At 33.4% G+C, this 21,712-nt stretch overlaps 1 protein-coding gene across 1 annotated transcript in view; it reads right to left on the reverse strand.

The window, feature by feature from the left end:
* Window positions 1–2,855: 2,855 nt before the first annotated feature.
* Window positions 2,856–21,712, reverse strand: part of LOC140432329 (uncharacterized protein YdcI) — a 75,869-nt gene continuing 57,012 nt past the window's right edge. The window contains exons 11-16 of the mRNA XM_072520159.1: window positions 20,018–20,198; window positions 16,643–16,928; window positions 15,831–16,030; window positions 13,316–13,505; window positions 8,476–9,026; window positions 2,856–4,121 (exon numbers count right to left, since the gene is read on the reverse strand). Of these exons, the coding sequence (XP_072376260.1) occupies window positions 3,982–4,121; window positions 8,476–9,026; window positions 13,316–13,505; window positions 15,831–16,030; window positions 16,643–16,928; window positions 20,018–20,198 (1,548 nt within the window). The 3' untranslated portion in view covers window positions 2,856–3,981. The remainder of the gene's footprint in view (window positions 4,122–8,475; window positions 9,027–13,315; window positions 13,506–15,830; window positions 16,031–16,642; window positions 16,929–20,017; window positions 20,199–21,712) is intronic.

The following is a 21,712-nucleotide window of genomic DNA, read 5'->3' on the forward strand; positions in this document are numbered from 1 at the left end:
CGAGATCACCTACTTCAAAGTTTTCATTCTTGCATCGATAATCATATTGATCTTTCATTCGGTCACTGGCTAGCTGGATGTATTGTCGGGCAAATTCATGAATGTTGTGCATTCTTAACGTCAGGCGGCCGACATATTCTTCGCTTGCAACATGTTCTTTGGAAGGTCTGCAGCTAAACTCTAGGTCGCAGGGGAAACGAACTTCACAACCCAACATCAAGCAGGTTGGAGTCTGGCCTGTAAATCCATTCACGGCCGAGCGGTAGGCCATTAGGAATAAATTAATATGCTTTGAATTGTTTGGTTTATCTTCTCGACCATTCCATCTGATTGAGGATATAAGGGTGTCGTTCTGGTTTTATTGGCATTAATCAGTTTACAAATGTTTTGGAATAGAACTGACTCGAAAGTTTCGCCCTTGATCGCAGTCGATCTTCTTGATTTCGTATCGTATAGGCCTCAGTCCATTTCGTAAAATAACCCATGCTACCAGGATATATAGTTCACTCAATAGAACCGTCCTGGAACCTCTTGCAGAGTATGCGTAATACCAATGCATCCACCGCCAGACAACTGACGCAACACTTCTGATTCTTTAATTTTAGGTACAATCAACTGAAGCTTAGATTCTGTACCATTATAGTTCTCAAAGGTCTGTACAGATCATCTTTTAGTACCAGACAATTCCATTGGCTCTAGTACGATCTGACTTCCGGACTACATTTACTAATGTCTTACCAAGAAGGTATCTCACCTCGACGCATCCAATCCAATACTCTTTATATACATGGATCACCTGCTTTTTGTAGCTGTTGAGACTGCCATAATTTAAGATAATGATTACAATTTGCACTACATGGCCGTGTCTAAAGAGCATCAGCATTTGAATTAACACTTCCAGTCCTGTGTTCAATCTCGTAATCTTTTTCTTAGCCTTCTATCATTCATTTTTTGGACATAAACCTCTCACTATGGCTGGAACTCCTTTCATCGATCTCTGTCCTGAGTAATATACTTCCAATTTGTTCCGGCTATTCTTTTGATGTCATCCACTCATCTCGTTTGAGGTCTTCCTCTTGGTCGTCTACCTTTGTAAAGTCTCTAATGTTGTATTGTACCGTTCCAACGTTGGTCTTTTTGCCTAGCAATGTAACCTGCAAACGTTCCTCTTTTTCTGACAGTCGTGTAACCAACATTGCTCTTTCTGTTGTGGCTGGTTTATTCATATTTGCCTTGGTTAGGGTCAAGGTTTGACATTCATATGTCATGATACGAAGGATGCACTGGTTGAACACTTTGCTCCTTAATTATCGAGATATTTTGCTGTTCTTAAACATCTGAGTTTTCCGAATCCTGCTCATGCCAGTCTTGCTCTTCTGGTGATTTCCGCACTTTGGTTATCTTTGTCAAGTTTCAGAATTTGGTCTAGGTAGATATATTCCTGCACTTATGTTACCGTGATAAAATCTCGTAATCATATTCTTGTATTCGTTCTAGTTTTTCCGACTGTTGTATTATTTTCTTGCAATTACGCTGAATGTGTACTACGTCGCCATCGCATCTTTTCGATATCGTGTTACGAACTATTAATTAATAGCGAGTGCTTCATCTAAAACTTTGTGTCTTGCTTGTTGTAAAGCTTTCTGCAGTTCACTGTCTCTCAGCCAATTGACGCAGGTATCTACAGCAATTCAAAAATATTATCTGGTGCCTCCGGATAAGCCAACCGCACTATAAGAGCAAATATAGGTTTTCAACAAGCAAAGATAAAAATAGAACCTTAAAAACACATCAGGGAAAATAAAAAGAAGGATCATAATTGGAAATTGGTGTTATCATGGTCTATCAAAGTACTTAGCTAATAAACGTATAATAAGACTATATAGAACATTAAAAGTACCCGATCTTACATAAATATCAGAGGCATGGACTCTAACCAAAACCGACGAGCCCCATCTCTATCGATTTTTGAAAGAAAGGCATTCCGAAAAATATTCAAAGCGATCTATGAAAACAGAATATGCAGACGTAGATATAACTTTAATCTACAAACATAAGTTTGGTAGAAAAAAAAAGACCACTATAATCAAGCAAAAATGTAGTCCGGGCCCCAGAGCCGAACATGATAAAAATGATTTTAACAGCGCAGCCGGTGGGAGTAAGAAGACGGAACAGACCAAAGTTAAGGTGGATAGACGGTGTAACACATGATGCTAAGACTGGAAACGGTGCTATCGACTGGAAAACCCAATCGTGACAATGATGAATTTCCAAGAAAACTAATTTAAATAATTGAACTTATTTTTTTTAGATTTATTTATAGTTTTATAAGCAAAAATGTTTATTACACCAGTAAATATTTCCCAAAAAAATATTTGGATACTATCTTTCGATTTTTTTCAGATTTGTTTGGTTTTTTATCAAATCCATTAGATAAAATATAGCAATGAGCAGTCAAGTTTATGTATTAATTAATGTATACCGGTGAGTTCTACTAGCTGATACTCTTGTATTTTCATATGTGTTTTGATGTGTACTCCAAGCGTTTTTAATATATATATATATATATATATATATATATATATATATATATATATATATATATATATATATATATATATATATATATTAAAAACGCTTGGAAACATGCGGCATTCACTGATCTTCCAATGAGATAAGTAATATTTTTCTTATTCCTAAAAATATGCAATATATACTTCACGAGAGAACACGCTATCATGGTCCCTCCTTGTTCCTTGCCGTCCTTTATTATACATACCATTTAACAAGTTTACATCGAAGAAAGTTATTCTCCTCTTAAATACTAGAATATCTTAGAAAATAAAACAAAACTGTTTACTGAAAAAATATTATTCATCAAATATATTACATACATAACATTTGTGACAAAATACATATCCAATTTTCAAAATTCAAGAATACTGTTTCAAAAATAGCTTTTAATTATTATGTTTTATTTGTAGAATCTAAATATCCATAGGTCCAAAACATTTATTAGATATTAAAAAAACTTAAATATTCGACAACATTACTTAAAGATTTGTATTGCCTATTTAATAATCTATTTTTTTATGGAACATAAAGCTACAGATGTGAAAACAAACTATACATAATATCAACGCTCTTAAACTGTTTCAAATACGTAGAACATTACGTAAAACACACACTCGGGATAAACAAACAAAATTGCTTACATGATATTTACAAAACATACTCAAAACTCTCATTAACCTCACGATGACAAATATCGTGAAGAGAATTCACAAAACGATATTCATTAACTGTCATTAACTGTCCAGTACCTACTCAGGACATCAAATAGCTCTAAAATCACGAAAGACAAGTATTTAATGCAATAAAAACTGTGATTTCAGTAAAAACTTCACGTCGAAGACCTTATAAGCTCAATTTGAGGTCACAGCATTTTTTTAAGAGGCCACTCACGAATGTGCACAAACTCGAAAGACTGTCTTTCGAGTTTGAATGAAAATCTGTGCCCTTCATCGACGAGTTGTGTTTTGGAAGATGTTCTAATACATGTTACATACTTTAAGACCCACCCATTGTTGTAGCACTACATGATAATATGTTTTTTTATTTTTATATTCAAGAATAATATTGATCTCTTAATAGAACGAAGAGATGCGTCTATTTAAGATCCTACATCCTATGGTTTTTTATTAATCTCTCCGAATCTTTCTAAAATGTTTGCCAACTTGTTGATCTAACGTTGGCATCCTTTATACACCTACTATACCTTCAGTTTTTCAGAACATTCATGAACTATTTGACAAAGAAAATATTTATGCATAAAATAAATAAGAAAAGCCATAAGCGACAAACAACCATGATCAAATCCTCACATCCATTAATACCGATTGAAACTTTTGTATATTAGAAAAAAAATTATAAACATATAATTGAACCTACAAAATACAAAACAAATACGATTTAAAAATATCACTGCTTGGATATAGCTTTTAATCCAATTCTCTGTCTCAATTTGTCGACTAAAATGACTACGCAATTGACACGGTCCCCTATTTGCAAATCCAAGCCATTCATTTTACTAGAATGAATTAAGCCATCCCGTGAAATTCCTAAAAAAGATAATAAACTTTAGTATATGTATTTTGTGGAAACAACTTTTTTCGGAGCACACTAGTTCGCTCCCAAGGTCAAAAAATCCTCTTAATTACATACTAGTTTGCTCCGAAAACCATAACCTAGTTCGCTCCCGTGGTCAAGCTGATTAAGTATTTATCTGTTAAGTTCTAGGAAAATTAACACCAGGAAAATAGGTACTGCGGCCTTTGTATTTTATATTAGAAATTATATCAAATATTGGTAGTTACATATTTACATAAATACAGTGATAAGCGCGCTAATAACCGGCAAAATAACGCAAACGATCGAAAACATATGAAGTTGTAAGATAGAAGAGATGAAACTAGTAGAGATGAGAAATTTAGCGATAGAAACCTATAAATTTACATTCTATTCACTGTTTCCCATCTTTAGACGTATCAGATGAGGATGTCAACTAAAACTGTCACTGTCACAGCGGTAGTTTCCAAACTCTTACGTCTAAAGGTGGGAAACAATAAATGAAATGTAAATTTATAGGTTCTATCGCTAAATTTTCCATCTCACTAGTTTCATTTCTATTTATCTCACAACTTAATATGTTTTCCATCTTTTGCGTTATTTTGCCCACTTCTATTTCTTATCATAAAATTGCAGGTAGACTACTAATTACCTACCAATCTTTACAAAGAAATATATCAATTGCAACTTCTGATACGGAAAAACCCAATCAAATATTGAACAGGGGAATATGAGGTCTAACATCATAATACTTTAGTGATATTATCGTTATAATTTTAATATTTTTTTAAGTAAGAAGTAGTGTTATATAGGAAGAAGACGAAACTCCTGGCTAAAAAATCTACGGGAGCTGTATAGCTGTAGCAACAACGAATTGTTTCGGTCAGCAGTTTCGAAAATACGTATAGCCCCGATGATCGCCAACCTTCGGAACGAAGATGGCACTTGAAGAAGAAGTGTTATATAGTTTCGAATCATTGTTCAATCACGAAAGAAGCATTGTTTAAAGAAGACTCATTCTTTTTTAAACAATGATGGTAGTGTTGTATTAATAGGTAAATACAAAGTTTGAGAAGACATTATTCAAATATCTTTTCTAAGAAATATATGGCCGGAGCGAATTTACCTATGCCCCTTTTCTGTGGGGTATTAAAATCTGACCGCGGGAGCGAACTAGTATACACCCACTTTTTTTATTTATATAGTTATTCCACATGAATCATGCAGAGTTATTCATGTGATTGCATACACAAGGCTTGGAGTTTTATTACATTAAATAGTTTTTTCAAATTTTATATCTTTTAAATAATTTAACATTATTGAAATATCAAGTTCAAGATGGTTTTGAGTTCAGCTGTGATTTTACTGAAACTTATTCCTTTCCTGGAGTAAGAGCAGTTAGCAGGAAATGTTTTAGTGGAGTGATGCAATTGATGCATATTGATTGTGGCTATTTTTAATAAAAAATATATGTGTACATCTATCATCATCATCAGTGGCGTTACAGCTCTTTATGAGCCAAAGCCGTCTTCAGAACAATCCTCCATTCGCCCCTGTCTCTGGCAACTCTTCTCCATGCTCTAATTCCGATAGACTTCAAATCATTTTCTAGGTTGTCTTGGTACCTAAGTCTCCGTCTTCCTCTTCTTCGTTTTCCGATCGGCCCCCTTCGGTCAAAAACTTTTCTGACTATGGCATCTTCCTCTCGTCTGATTACATGACCTATCCATCTGAGGCGTGCTACCTTAATGAAGTTTACAATGTCAGGTTCTCCAAATCTTCTATACAACTCAAAATTGTAACACCTGCGCCACAACCTTGTTCTTTTATGCCTCCATATATTCGTCTTAGTATTTTTTGCTCAAAACGTTTGAGCAATTCTTGGTCATTCTGTGTTAGTGTCCAAGTTTCTGAACCATATATTAGCACTGGTCTTATAAGTGTTTTGTATACAGTCAGTTTAATTTTTCTAGGCATTTTTGAGGCCATCTGTCTTCTTCTGAGCACTATTCTTCTTTTGACTTCTTCACTGACGTTGTTATCTTTGGTTGGCAGCGACCCTAAGTATATGAAGGTGTCAACACCTTCCAGTTCTAGGTCATCAATTATTATTCGTGTAGGTGTCGGGTTGCTTGACCTAGTGCAACACATATATTTGGTCTTTTGAACATTTATATTTAGTCCCATTCTGTGTGCAGATGCTCTTAACGACCGAAATGCTTCAGTCAGAGATTCTGTATACATCTATACAGAGTTCAAAATACGCAAAGTTTTGGATAGTTCAGAGGGTTGAGGAGTAAACCTAGGCGGTATCAAGAGATCTAACTTGCGTTTCGCAGACAACACTACACTTCTAGTCTCTACTGCAGAAGAAATTACTAACAAATTAAAAAAACTCCAGGTAGATATTGCTCAGTTGGGACTTAGGTTTAACTACTACAGAATCAGAATCATGATTATTGATCGCCAATAACACTTTCCTGAAACCACAATTATTGCGGTCGCACCCCGTAGTCTCCTCTATGAAATATCTTGGAACTGTAGGTAATAACACAGGTAGTTGTGAACCCACAGTTCGAAGACGCATAAAACCAGCAAAAGCGGCAATGACTGATCTAAACGGGGTATGGCGTGATCGTCAATCGTCACATTACTATGACCAACAAAAAGAGACTCGTGTCAACTCTGGTCTTTTCCATATAGAAATATGGTAATATCCTTGACCAAATAATAAGGATATTTGCTTCTGAAATTAAGTTCCTATGGAAACTAATTCCCCGCATAGTCCTCACTGGGGTGGTATTTGGGAAGCAGCCGTTAAAAGCATCAAATAACTATCTGTACCGTTTGATGGACAACGCTCAACTTACCTTTGAAGGTAAGATAAGGTACCAAAGAAGGTATTATTATTAAAACAATTACTAAGATATGTCTTTTACCTTTTTGTATTAGTTTTCTTTACATCAAAATTGTCGTCGAAATCCGGGATTGTCCACCGAGGAGGAGTATGTTATAATTTATTAAACATTAAGCCATTCGACTCATAACTACGCCTCTGCCCTTTACCGTACTAAAATTTTCACCAGTTTCTGCAGTTTTGTATTGTTTTCTTTGGTCCACGACTTAGCAACTAATTTGCTTCTTTCCTGATCTTCATATTCTGAGCTGCAAATAGGCGTTTTTTAATAATTGATTCAGAGTCTCTTCTCCTCGGGATATAATCTGGCTCAATATTTAGAGCGGAGACAGCGTGTGCAACCGAAGTTCCCGTCTCTCTGATTGTTTCCGTTATTTTTTATTTAAAGGTCATAAGCGTCACTCCTTTGAGATATTCTTCTGAGAAATCCATTTGTGTTCTTATCTCGCTGACCATTTTGTTCAGAGGAGTTAGGATGAAATATTGTCATTTTCCGTAAAGGGTTAGGCGAGGACTGGCTGATATCCTTTTACGTGTGCTACTGAATGTTATAGGTTGGGATTTTATCTCACTGAGTGAAACTTTATTTTAAGCCCTATTCTTCAACTCTGTTGATTTGATACTGTACTCGATCGAACGCTATTTCGAGAGGACCGTGTAATTAGCGGTCCGTGTAGTAACGTATTATCATAAATTAGGATTCTGTTTTTTGTTTAAGGAGGCTTTTTATAGATTCCACAAGGAAAATGATTTCAGCTTTTATAGGTCTTGTCTAGACGGCTCAGAAGAGAAATCGGTATATAGAATTCAACGTTGATCAGGTTTCTCATTTTTGAGAACCACGATTGAGGGATATTTTACAAAGAGTAGGAAAGTAGCAAAGCTTGAGCGTAGAATTGACTATAGAGATGGATGAACAACGAATACCAAAAGAAATACTAAAATACCAGAAGACCAGAGAAAACGAGGTACACCGATCGCGAACAAGTTCGAGAGAAGGCATACAGAAGATGGTGAGAGAAAGAAACATAGACAGAGACCTATGGAACAACCGGGCGCAGTGGCGCTTGAAAGTCGGAAAACGGCGGAGAACGTTATAAACCGACATATAGTAGTAGTATCTTTAAAATTTAAACATACTAGGTAAAAGTATTCTGCTCTAAGCAGATGAAACAGCTCTAAATTAAAAACGAAGAAATATAATCAGCGTACATTCAACTTTGAAAAGTAGAAAATTCACAAAAAAAAAAGGAAAAAGCAGGCTATGCTTTAGCTAGTATTAGCGTGTAGACCCAGAAGTGTAGGTTATATAGAAAATATACGACAAAAACTTCTGCAAACCAAATTGGTGTGTGTGTGTGTGTGTGTGTATGTATATATTTTAAATCCTATTTAAATGTACAATTTACTACAAATTTATAAATACATACCTATATCGACAAAGCAACCGAAGTGCGTAACATTTTTCACCCTTCCCACCATCTTGTCACCCATAGAAACATCGTCAAAATCTTTGAGTTCGACAGCGAAGAATGTATTCTGAGAACTTTCTGTTCTAAAGTCGTAGTTCAACGGTTTTTCCAAGGCATCAATTATAAGGTTAAGAGTTTCCACATTCGTATCCAACTTCTGACACACTTCAGGTAACTCACTCTTGATAGTCTGGACCCCTTGTATTAATGTTTCCTCGCCGATGTGATCTTCAGTTAATTTTAGAGACTTCAGAAGTTTTTTGGTAAGATCATAGGATTCCGGATGAATAATGGTTTGGTCCAATTTTGTAGTTTTGTAGCTTTTACTAAGTTTGGAAGGAGATGCTGCGTTAGTTGGTACAATCCTCAAAAAACCCGCACATTGTTCAAATGCCTTTGGACCGATCCCAGGTACTTTCAGAAGCTGATCGCGACAAATAAATGCGCCGTTTTTCTCTCTAAACTTGATGATTTCTGTTGCTCTTTTGTCTGTTATTCCTGCTATACGCCTAAAATCGGGAGGAAGTCAATTAATTAACACAGATCTTAAATACAATATTTCATCTAATACAGATCACAGATCATAAATACAATATTTCATCTAATACATATCATAGTACTACCCTTATGCTGTATATGCACGTGTGGATGAGTATACGTATATATGTATATGTATACCGGGTGAAGAATCGTAAAACGGGTCATAGTAAACTCAATGGGAAATTCTTAACTACTGAATTCATGCTTTCCTAATTATTTTATATCAGAAGTCATAAGAACTATTTGTAAAGAAATAAAAGCTGTTAAATCAAATGTTTAAATTGTTCTACGAACTAAACACAGTCCAACATTTTGTAAAAATACAATAATTTGCCAGAATATTAGTGTAAAAGTTAGGCTGCATGTAGTGCAGAATGTGTATAACGGGTTGCGTTTGGTTCGCAATAAAGTTAGATATTAACAATATTAAAATTGTCAATATTTTTATTTTATGATTTATTGTTTCTAGTCTAATGCCCATATTTATAGTCGGTACTCAAGTATCGGTCGATGCTTGAGGTCGAATTTGAGTCGTTTTTGTGTTTTATAAACGGATCTCAAGCACGAAATCGAGCTTGAGTACACAAAAATGACAACTCGTGCTCAAGCATCGGATCGACCTGCCTTGAGCACGGGATCCTAACCTAACTTGTTTGTTTATATTTATATTTTTTTCCAATTCGGTTCCAATACAATATTTTTTTTTGTTTTTTGCGATTATTTATGGATATTGTTGTTCAACATCCAGGATTAACTCATGGCAGCTTAATATTTGATCAGAATTGATTAAGAGTTAGAATGGAAAGAGGACAAATTCCAGAATTATTAATAGGTGAATTATTATGAATAGCGAATATGCATGCAGCGCAGGCACTATCTACTTACTCCAGTATTAAAGCAAGGTATTTATTGACAATGGACTAAACAAAAAAATAGGTTATTTGATTGATATATATTTTTAGGTAATGATCAACAAAATAAATATAATAGTGCACATGTAAGAAATGTTGCCAAAAGGCTATTTAGAACCTGGAAAATATGGTTTCCCTGTCTGCAATGAAGTCTACAAATAAAATTAAATACATATCTTGCAATAATAAGTGCTACAGCAGTACTCTGCAATATATGTTTACAGGAAAATAATGATAGTGATGATGATTTTCTAGAAAATATTGATGTGCCCGTAAATAGAAATGTTAATGATGTGGAACAAGGTTTAAATTTTAGGAGACGTTTTATTCAACAATGTTATGCATCAGAATGTGAATATATTATTGAATACTTATTTTTTATATTTTAATTTAAAATAAATGAGAGTTATAGGTACTATACTCAGACAACTTAAGCAAGTATATCTTTATTGAGTTCAAGTTGTCTCCCTCCTTTTAAATAAGTGTTTATTCCTTTCATAAAACCTTTCCTTATCAAATATAAAATTAATTACACATTTAAAATATTAATATTCTTTATTTAAAAATATATTTATAAAATTCGTTTTTAGAGGAGAAATATTTGTTAATGTTTGTTTTATTAAAAAACGATTATCCTTTTTCATTTATAAATTTACGGAATTTTCAAGGATCGACAGAATGGAACAGAACAACTTAGAACGGGATCCTACAACATCCACAAGGAAGAATTCGAGGAAAATATCAATACCATACATAAAACGATTTTTAGAGTAAGGGTAAGAAATAATTTCAACATTTCAACAACGTTCAAAACAACAAACAAATTGATATCTATTTTATCTAAAACTAAATCTAATAATGAACAAGAAAGAACAAAGAATTGTATTTATAGAATATTTGTGAATGCGAACATTTTTATTTAGGTGAAACATCAAGACCATTAAAGGTCAGAATAAGTGAACATCAATCTTATATTAAAAATAGAGAATTTGATAGATCTCAAATATGTAAACACGCTTGAAAAAATGAACATGGGGTTCAACGGGACGATTTAAGCATAGTCCTAAAAAAACATGATAAAAAGAGAAAAATCACAGAAGCGACTATAATAATGCTAAATGAGATCAATTGCGTCGCAAATTCATTGGCAGAATTCAGTAGGATCTGGTTACTCATATTAAAGAATGAAATCAATAAAAATAAAATAGCACTATTAGTAAGTCAATTACATTATACAACATATCGAGAATACCTCATTTATATTTTTAAATAAAATAAATATAAAATCAGAGTTTGGTGTTTATTGAGAGTAAACTAAATTTAAGACCCAATACTTAATGTCGGGATAGTATTATGAGGTTTTTTTTGAATTTTACTGCCATCATCGCATCTTTTAAAGACGAGTCACATGCTATGATCTTCCTGGCGGGTATTCTCAAGTTAAAGTTGATTTTATGTAATCGAATGAACTAGTCGTCTACTTTAAAATGTATAATATATGTCTGAATTGTCAATATGAATAAGTCAAATAAAATTAAATTATTAGAATAATTTTTTACTAGTATCAAAAAACAAAATTTGTTTTTTGATAATTTATGAATGTTTTGTATTTTGAAAACAATTTCCGAACTGAAAATCAAATAACTGAAAAACAAACTTATTTTAAACTTAAATTGTAGCTTATTCCCAATAAAAATAGTAATTGCATTAAAAAGCCACAAGAAAAAAGCTTCAGAACAATGTTGTATAAAAATATAGCTTTAATTTGATATAAAAAAGTGTATATTCGTCATGAGCAGCTTATTTTATTTAAAAAATAAATGAACGAAATAAAATTTTTATTCTGATATTCTTAAATGTGAGTTTGATTAACTACGTTATGAACGTTGTAATCTTGAAGATACATTATTCATTAATAAACAATAAATTGGATAAATGTATTCAGTTGAGGAGAAAGTAACAATAGGTACTAAATATGTCTTATTAAGGCAATAGTGCGCCCACTGGCAGTTCTTTATTTAGTGTAAGATATCCAATAGACCAATTCCAAGTTATACAACGATTCAAAGAATTTTAAAAAAGTTTGAAAATACTGGGACCGTGACTTCTAATAGTACATGTACAAACAATATTGCTGAAATTTAGAAGATCAAAACGAAGTCAATGTATTCACAGCAGTAGTTGAAAATCCTACAATAAGTTCTCGAACTAATGCAGACCAGTTAAAGCTATGGTTTGTTAGAACAGTGAGCGACGCATATCTCACAGTCAGTCGAACGCCGCGTACGTTCGTCAAAATCAAAGAAATGGTTTTCTATGATAACGGTTTGTTAGGTTCTGCTGAGCTGCGCGCACTGCTGAGCGATAGCCGTGTACGTCGACGGTGTGCGCTGGAATCAACTGCGATTTGATTTGGACGCAAACGTTCAGCTGAGCTCAAAGCGTACACATCTATACCGAAATTATAATTGTATTTTTATATATTTATTATTATTGTAATAATTAAGTGATGCCTACTAAATTTTCTCTATGTAGAAAATAAAAGACTAGTGGATCTAGTACAAATTGTAAGACAGTTCCAAATAAATCCCTGGAAAGTCTAAAATATTATCAAAATTTTTCCTCGTTTTAAAACAATCTTTCTTCGACTATTAATTTAAAAGCACCTTCTGTATTAAGACATGAAAAAATTTCGTTTACATTTTTATTTATTTTATTTAAATTTAACGTTATCAACTCCTCTTCTTCCTCCTCGTCTTGGAGTAATAAAATGATTGCGTTAAGTTTGCGAGAATTAATTTTTTTAAACGTAAAGCTTTGAGAGGATAAACGTGAAACTAATTTCTAAACTTGTTTTCAGAGCGACAGAATATTTATGCGAATGAATCTGACAAACCGACTCAACAAAAAAAGGCCGTATGCTGTGTGCTGCGCACTGTTCGAACAAACCGTAGCTTAACATTCATACTTTTAAAGAAGTAAATTTTACGACCCTCTTACAATATTCCCACTCTTTAATTAAGGTTGAAAACACCGCTGGATAAAATGTATTAATAGGAGATAATGGTGAAAAATAAAACTTCTTTAAAACCATAAATTATTTTCGGTATCAGACCAAAAACTTTTAAAACCACTAAAATGAACAGATAACTTCATGGTGAGCTAAATAAGTTACATAATAAAAGTGTACGATATTAGCTGATTATCAAAATTATTGTGCAATACATTGACCGTCTAGGGAGCTTCCTAGCACAGTTTAAACACGAATAATTGAGAAAAGTAACTGTAGAAATAATATTCTTAAAATAGTATCTTGTTGATTATATTTACAAATCTAAATTATTTACCTGAGTAAACATTGGGATGCAGTATTTAAATCAACTCCAACAAAACTAACGCACTCAGACACGACTTCGTCTAGAGCTTCTTCAAGAGTCTTTTTCTTTAGATCATGTTGATACATTCCAACTCCTAAGTGTTTGGGTTCGACTTTTACTAATTCAGCTAAAGGGTCTTGAATCCTTCTTGCCAATGATACTAAAATACATTACATTATGTTTTACCACTATCTCATATTTCACGATATAAGAAATAACTGTAAGCTCTTGGAGCCGTCACCTTTAACGCACATGGGAACTTCGATTCGAAGATGACAATGCTAAATATATGAACAATTCTTTTTAGTTTTTTAGATGTTCTTGGGATGTAACGAAATATGGTAAAATAATAATTATTTGAATTTATTAAAATAGTTATTTAAACACATTAATCACGAAATAGTAACTCATTATACTGGCTTGTATATTTAACAAAATGTATCTATTAGAAGTAATGGATTTTAAGAAGAGCTATGCGTCATACGGACGCAGTGCACAAGTTTACATGTTACAAACGTTCTACTAACTACCCTAATAATTACGGATCTTTAAGTTCATTCTTAGACTGTCCTCCATGGTGATAGATTCGACTCCGAATTTTGTAATAGTGCGGTAATTTTTTTTTCCTTTTTAGTTAGGTTTATCGTAGTTTGTAGTTATTGATCATATTTAATTTTTAATTTAGTTTAGTTAAGACTTTTATAGACAATACCTTGTGGAAATATTTTTTGTATCCAGTGGATTAATTTACTTGATCGTAAGGTAAGTCTGGATTTATTTGTTCAATATCTCCAATAAATTATAGTTTGATTTACGCAATTTTGTAAACTTTAATAATGAAAGAGCAGAGAAAAGTGCCAAAAGTTCAATCGTCACAGAATTAAATACCATTTACCAAAAATGTTTAAGACATTTTAAATTTAAAAAACACTATATATAATGAAATCGTAGGCTTCCACGGCCAGAGTCAGAATTATAGTTTATTCGTCTTCCGGGTTTGGACCGTGTCATTTGTGAGTGACCCAAAAGTGGGTTCATCTCGACGTTTCGCTACAATTGTATGTAGCTTCTTCAGGAGAACAAAAAAGAAAAAGAAACCAAAAGACAGGAAGATGGGTAGTTAGCAACGGTAACTCAGTTACTCAACGCAACCAGAGGCGAATACTAACTACCAAGATGGGCATTTGATCACAGTAACTCAACTACTTAACGCAGCCAGAGGTGAAAACCAAATGCCAGGACAGGGATTCACGTCCAAGCTCAGAACACTAACGCGTCGAGAGGCGGGGAGTGAATCCCTGTCCCTTGGACGTGAATCCCTGACCTGGCATTTGGTTTTCACCTCTGGCTGCGTTAAGTGGTTGAGTTACTGTGACCAAATGCCCATCTTGGTAGTTAGTATTCGCCTCTGGTTGCGTTGAGTAACTGAGTTACCGTTGCTAACTACCCATCTTCCTGTCTTTTGTTTTCTTTTTCTTTTTTGTTCTCCTGAAGAAGCTACATACAATTGTAGCGAAACGTCGAGATGAACCCACTTTTGGGTCACTCACAAATGACACGGTCCAAACCCGGAAGACGAATAAACTATAACACTATATATAACCTACTTTTGTTTTTAAAAGACTTTTATTTACTAAGCAAAGTGTAATTAATTGTTACCTTTCCGCTAATAACCTTATTAGGTTGAAGCGTGTTTTTTTTGTAAATAAAAAAAAATAAATAAATAAAATTAGCTTATCTCCGGATAGCCATAATTATATCTAGATTTACTTTAATAATAAAATATTAAATAAAATTTTATTTGTCATACTGAATAAAAAAGTTTTTACTTATGCTTATATACATGCGATTTTAAAATACAAAGTTTGCCTACATATATTTGGACAATAATTATATTTTGCAATACAATTATAATAATATCATTTTCAACCTACTTTTCCTAGGCTATAAGAATAATTTTATTCTACGGAACGACAAAGGAGCAAGCACGACGTTTTCAGTTTTCATTTCAGTGTCCCAGTGCACTGTTGCCAGTTAGTTCCGCGCAAATGTTTACAACGTCATAGCTCATGTCAAAATCCACGAAGTTTACCATGTTTCTGTAATAGTTGTATGCATACGTTGTCAATAAATTGCATATATTTTGTAATATGTATAATTATTTATAATACAATACAATTTATATCATTCAAAAAGTGAACTATGAATATAAATTATAACCTTAGACCGTCTAAAGGATGTTAAGTTTTAGAGTAAATAAATAGGTAGGTAGGGCAATAATTCTGACTTTTTGAATCGTTAATTATGTGTAAATGATCAGATCTAGGTGCCAACAGATCACTATTCAGAGTAGCAGCAGACAGTTCATGCAATCGATTGTTAACGTTCCAGGAAGACGTGACACTTGAACACGAAGAAGAAAAAGTACAATATCTTACTCTATAATAATACTAATATGTTAACTTCTATAATCTTGCGAACATACCTGCACTAATAATATTAGTATCCATGTCTGGAAATTCCTTTTTGGCTTCTGCGCTGCATGAATAAACTGAGGCGCCATCTTCAGTGACAATGGTGTACTTAATATCTTTAGGATGGAAATATTTATCCCTTATTAAATGGGACAACCATTCTTCCGTCTGTTTACTGGCTTTACCATCACCAAGGGCTATTAATGAGCAACTACAAAGACAAGAAACTAGGCTTAGAGATAAAAATAGAAAATACGATATAAAATAAGTATATGAAACAAGCGTTAAACAACAAGAGTGACTTGGATTCACACTAAAGGAATTTTTAAAAACTTTTAAAAACTTCAAAAAGAAAAGAAAAAAAATCAGGCTATGATTTAGCCAGTATTAAGGTGTAGACCAGAAGTATGGGATATAGACAAAAAATATAGCAAAAGCTTCAGCTGTCCAAATTGACGTACTGATCGTTACATATAATCATTGCATAATTCTTGTCAGTCGTGTTTCAGCTCGTTATGAGCTAAAGCCTTCTTTTTAGAACAACTCTTCTGGTTCCTCACTTCGATTTCGATGTTATTTTTATCGAACCTGTATTTTTTGATTGATGGACTATTTGTTGAAGTCCTCAAATCCTTAAAAGGAATCTTGTATCCTCCTATGTAAAATCCTATGTAAAAATTGAAGTGCGAGGACAGGGAGAATTAAAGGCAAAAGGAATAAAAGAACAAAAACAAAAACTAGGAACTGTAACATCTAAACACACATCATGCTACTGAACTAATAAACAATAAAATTATTATATTAAAGAAACAAGAAAACTTACTCGTGTCGATCCAGCAAATCTTTTAAAATAGTCTTACTCTTATCCCTATTGTCTTCAGACACGGAATGCGGAAAAATAACGCCTTGGTCCAAAACTTTCCCCGTTGAAGATATAAGTGCAAGTTTACATCCGTGATGATAGCCTGGATCTATTCCCAAAATTCTTTCTCCTTTTATTGGAGCCGCCAATAAAATCTGTTTTAAATTTTTGCTGAACACTTCGTACGATGCTTTTTCGGCTATTGTTTTTAGTTCCGATCGGACCTCTCTTACCATAGAAGGCAAAACTAAAAAAATAGTCTAAAATAGATAAAAAAATATTTTGATTTTATTAACTTCTTTTCTCAGAAAAAATCGTCAAATTTCTTTTAAAAAAATGTGACCTTAGTTTTCACTAATGAATAGCTATATAATCCATACTGATGTACTATATTTGTTAAATCTTCGACGAGATAGACGATACAAACCTATAATGATATCTTATTTTTAGGCTATAAATAGGTATATCGTAATTAATTACAAAGTAGATACAAAAAAAAATCTTAAAAAATATTTAAAGGCTGTCGTTCCTACTGAATCAATCGTTGGAACAAAGGTATATCGTCGTTGCCAAGATCAGCAAACTTTAGGTCATGAAAAAAAAAAAAAAAGACAGAAGAAACTTAATTGAAATTAACCCTACCCTTATCAAACGACTAGCCACTGACTAAAAGTCGAAATCTGTCAAAAAAGTGATAAGAAAGCACATAAAACGTATAAATATACCGACCAAGAGAAAGTTAAAAAAGTCTATGAGTAAAACTTTATTTCTTTCCTCCACACTTTTGAATACCGTAGAGGCCAAAGTAAAAGTACCAACTAAACGAAGACATAAATAAAAGCGATACAAAAGAACCAAAGGAGTCATGACTCATGAGAAGACGTAATGGGAATAGTATTTTCAAAATATTTGTGTAATAAAAGTGTTCGATATAATTACAGAGCCTAATGAAGATCAAGCAAGTTCTTTTCGACTTTCTTCCCACGCTCTCGATTTTTCGAGTCACACTAAATCTTTGGGACCCGAGCAACAACATCATATAGAGCGATAAGAAGTATTCACATCAAAAAGATTTTGTGAAATTGCTCAATTGAGGAATATGTATCATAAGCTATAGCTTACAATATCCATTTAGATGCTAATCATATCCTTTTAAAATCTAACAGTATTTCTCCAGACAAAATTGTATGCCCTGGAGAGGAACTCATAAAACTTCCTACCACTGTGACAACTCTATACTAAACTTTCTCCACTTTTGATAATAGAGAATGAGAACAACCTCCAACGAAAACCGATTTATATAATCAAGGTGTGATTTAATATGACCTTTGTATAAGACGAGTAAAGTAACAGGACATGCTTCCTACCTTGTACGACACCGGAATCGAAGAATATTAACTCAATTCGTGGCTTTCTGCACCATCTTGTCTATTTGAGTTTTTCGAGAGAGAAAACTATCTAAGATAACTCTTAAATGGAAGAGTTTTTGTTTCCATTCTAAAAACTAGTTAGTTACAGTCACTGAAATTTGCATATTCCTAATATTCTATTTGCATATTTATATCATGAATATCATTATACTTTTACTAGATGACACGCACAATCCTATGCCGTGAAGTTTACTAGATATACTACTCACTGTCATTTAATTTTTCCACCACATCCACCCAGCTGCTGCCCGAACAATAGACAGCAACATAAAGAGCATAATTATAGTTTATTCGTCTTCCGGGTTTGGACCGTGTCATTTGTGAGTGACCCAAAAGTGGGTTCATCTCGACGTTTCGCTACAATTGTATGTAGCTTCTTCAGGAGAACAAAAAAGAAAAAGAAAACAAAAGACAGGAAGATGGGTAGTTAGCAACGGTAACTCAGTTACTCAACGCAACCAGAGGCGAATACTAACTACCAAGATGGGCAGTTGGTCACAGTAACTCAACTACTTAACGCAGCCAGAGGTGAAAACCAAATGCCAGGACAGGGATTCACGTCCAACAGCTCAGAACACTAACGCGTCGAGAGGCGAGGAGTGAATCCGACGATTACTCCGCTACCGCTCTATTTATAGTCGCGGTGACCTGTCGTGTCGGGACGTATCGGCACACTCCGTGGCGCGAACGTCAAGAAGCGCGCGCTGGCCAATCATGTGGCTGCATCGTGGTAGCGGGACCGGACGGCGGCTCTAGACTGAGATTCCAGATGGGAGATAAGTAATACCAATCTGACATCTACATACCAATCTGACCTTATTTTTATAATGTTGTCTAAAAGTTTACACATGAAGATAGTGCAAATGACCTCCAACCTAAAAGAACATTTATATGGATATTAAACATTCTGCAATTTCCATTGTATTGAAATATGCTTTCTTTCCTTAAGACCAAAATTGACAAAATTGAGAAAATAGAGAGAAAATAGAGAGGTGAAAAAGACTTGAAAAAATAACACAACAAATGACATGACAGACTTATAACGCGAGAAAACGGTGAAGTAGAGGGCGCCCATTATCCCTACTTGACAGATGACAACGAAAAAAAAAACTTGATTGAGAGATGATAGACTTCTGAGACGAAAAAAAACTTAAGAGATGACAGACTTCTCAGATCAGAGTAGAAAAGTTGAATTAAAATATAGTACCGTGGTGCCGACTATGTTAAGCATTTTAAAGCAAGTACCTTATCACTTTGTGCTCTCTCAACAACTGAATAATTAACAAATCGCTCTATGCTCTGATGTTTAAACTATTAAAATAAATTCTAGAAAATGGTAAAAAATATTCCTCATAGCAACTTGTGTTCGGTTACGTAGTTATAGCCGTTTACCGATCTCCATCCCAACTGTCTATTTAATTTAGTAATCATTTTTGGCTACGTTGCTGGTTAAATTTTGAACAAGTGGAAGTAGTTGGAAATTACTATACAATCACATATACACGCTCATAGCCAATATTACTCGTAACTTAAAAAATATCACATGCAGTTTATTAAGAGAATAAAACATTTTACAGTCGTTCATCAATTAGTATTGACACATAAAAAATTTAGTATTTTTCATGAAAATTAATGAATATACATTCCCATTATTTATGATTTTTTTTTTCAATGAAATAAGGCTACAATAGTAAGTTTTTTTAGCTATTCATAATAAAAGGTAGGAATTTTTATGTTGTACGTTTCCGACAATCATTAATATTTCAAATTATCCCCAAGCTGAACGAAGGAACTTCATCGAAGGATCGTCATATTTTGCAATATACAGATTGTAAAGTACTACACATCGAAGTCAAGTATTAAAATATATTCTACTTTATATACGTAACATATATAAAAATCTTACGTAATCTACTAAAGGCATCGATGCATGCATCTCCTACTAAAGTACGTCTTTCTTCGTTGTAAACACCTCGATTAATATATTTTTGTAAACAAAATTTTTTGTAGGTATCGACCAAATATGGTGGCGGATTAATTTTTACCGATAACACCTTGTGATGTTCCCCTCTATTAATGGCTAGTACCTAAAAAAATAAATAGCATGACATATAATGAGTTGCAAGCTATAGAGAGACAAACTAGAATAGCAATTATTATTATTCCAATTCCCAATCGTTCGCAACAGAAATTTAATATCAACAGCAAAAACGCCATTATCTTAGAAGAAATTTTCCGTTACTGACCTTTCGCCCTACGACAATATCGTTTGTTTGCAAGAAGAAGGGGACAATTATCATTTTTGAGGTTTACCCTCTAACCAACTTTAAATGTTAAACTTTATTGTGGAAAAAATTGTCACAAGTTACTCTCGTGTAATTACCGCTAGATGGCGACTTATGACAGTTTACATTTGCCAAATACAGGTATTACATTTTATGGAATAGCGGCACAGTATTATTTGTGTCCAAGTTCTTGTGGCAGTTACCACGTGTTTTTTTTTGGAAAATTGTGTCACAAGTTAAAAAGGAACGTATTATTCGATATTTTGTATTTAATATTTAATGCAAGAAGTCACATTTCGAGTTAGGTAAGTATTCCTTATAGGATATGCGCGTTTATAAAGAATTATTATGTACAATAAAGTCACATTTAGACTTATGCCAGTATTCCTCATAGGATATACGCGTTTATAAAGCATTATTATGTGCAATATCGTCATTTTTGACTAGGACGATATTCTTTAAAATAATCATGACATGTCAAAAGTTATTTTATTAGTTTGGTTCGAGTTCTATTTTGATATGTATCAGTTTTATACATAAAATTTACTAATGATTTATTGTTATTTTTGACTTGGAACAAAATTTGTTAAAATCATTTTAATTTTTCAAAGTTGTTTGTGCAGTTTTTTAAAATTTACATAGTTACTGCACAGTAACAAGTACTGACGAAGCTCTTAATAGAGTCACAGTCAATAAAGGTTTGTTTTTCTATTGTTAATCAAAATGCGCACAAATAAATATTCGCCTAATTTTAGAGTCCCTAAACATTATTGAAAGTAATACTATTTGTAATAGTTTAAAAGAAGTCAAAAAATGCCACGGAAGATGATAATATTATAGAGTTTGTAAATCAGATCGACCTTTCAAGCAAAACCGTAATCTCCCAAATGACAAACATTATTTATTTCATCTGTGACGAGAGTTCAGATGAAACCAATAAGAATTAATTAGCAGCTAATACGAGGGTTGTATTTTTAGTTTTGCATATAGCCATAAAGACAAAAAATATGTAGACTTAAAAGTACTTTATCGCTTTTCAAAATATGTCCCACGTCTTAGAAACACAGGGAAAAGTTATGAAACTAAAGAAAGAAGAGAAAATATCCGTGCCTTGTTGCGAAAAATGCCGCCTAAAATTCTCCAGCAAAATATCACAAGATCAAAGCCAAAAAAATCTTTGAAGATTATTGGCAATTATGAGATATCCTGGCACAACGTGGAGGTATAACAGGCCGAATGCTTACTACTAAGCCATAATATAGATAACCGAAAGGCGAAAATAGCAGACGTCTAAATTATAGTTTTTTCTTCGACTG

Source organism: Diabrotica undecimpunctata, chromosome 1, assembly GCF_040954645.1.
Source record: "Diabrotica undecimpunctata isolate CICGRU chromosome 1, icDiaUnde3, whole genome shotgun sequence".
Lineage (NCBI taxonomy): Eukaryota > Metazoa > Arthropoda > Insecta > Coleoptera > Chrysomelidae > Diabrotica > Diabrotica undecimpunctata.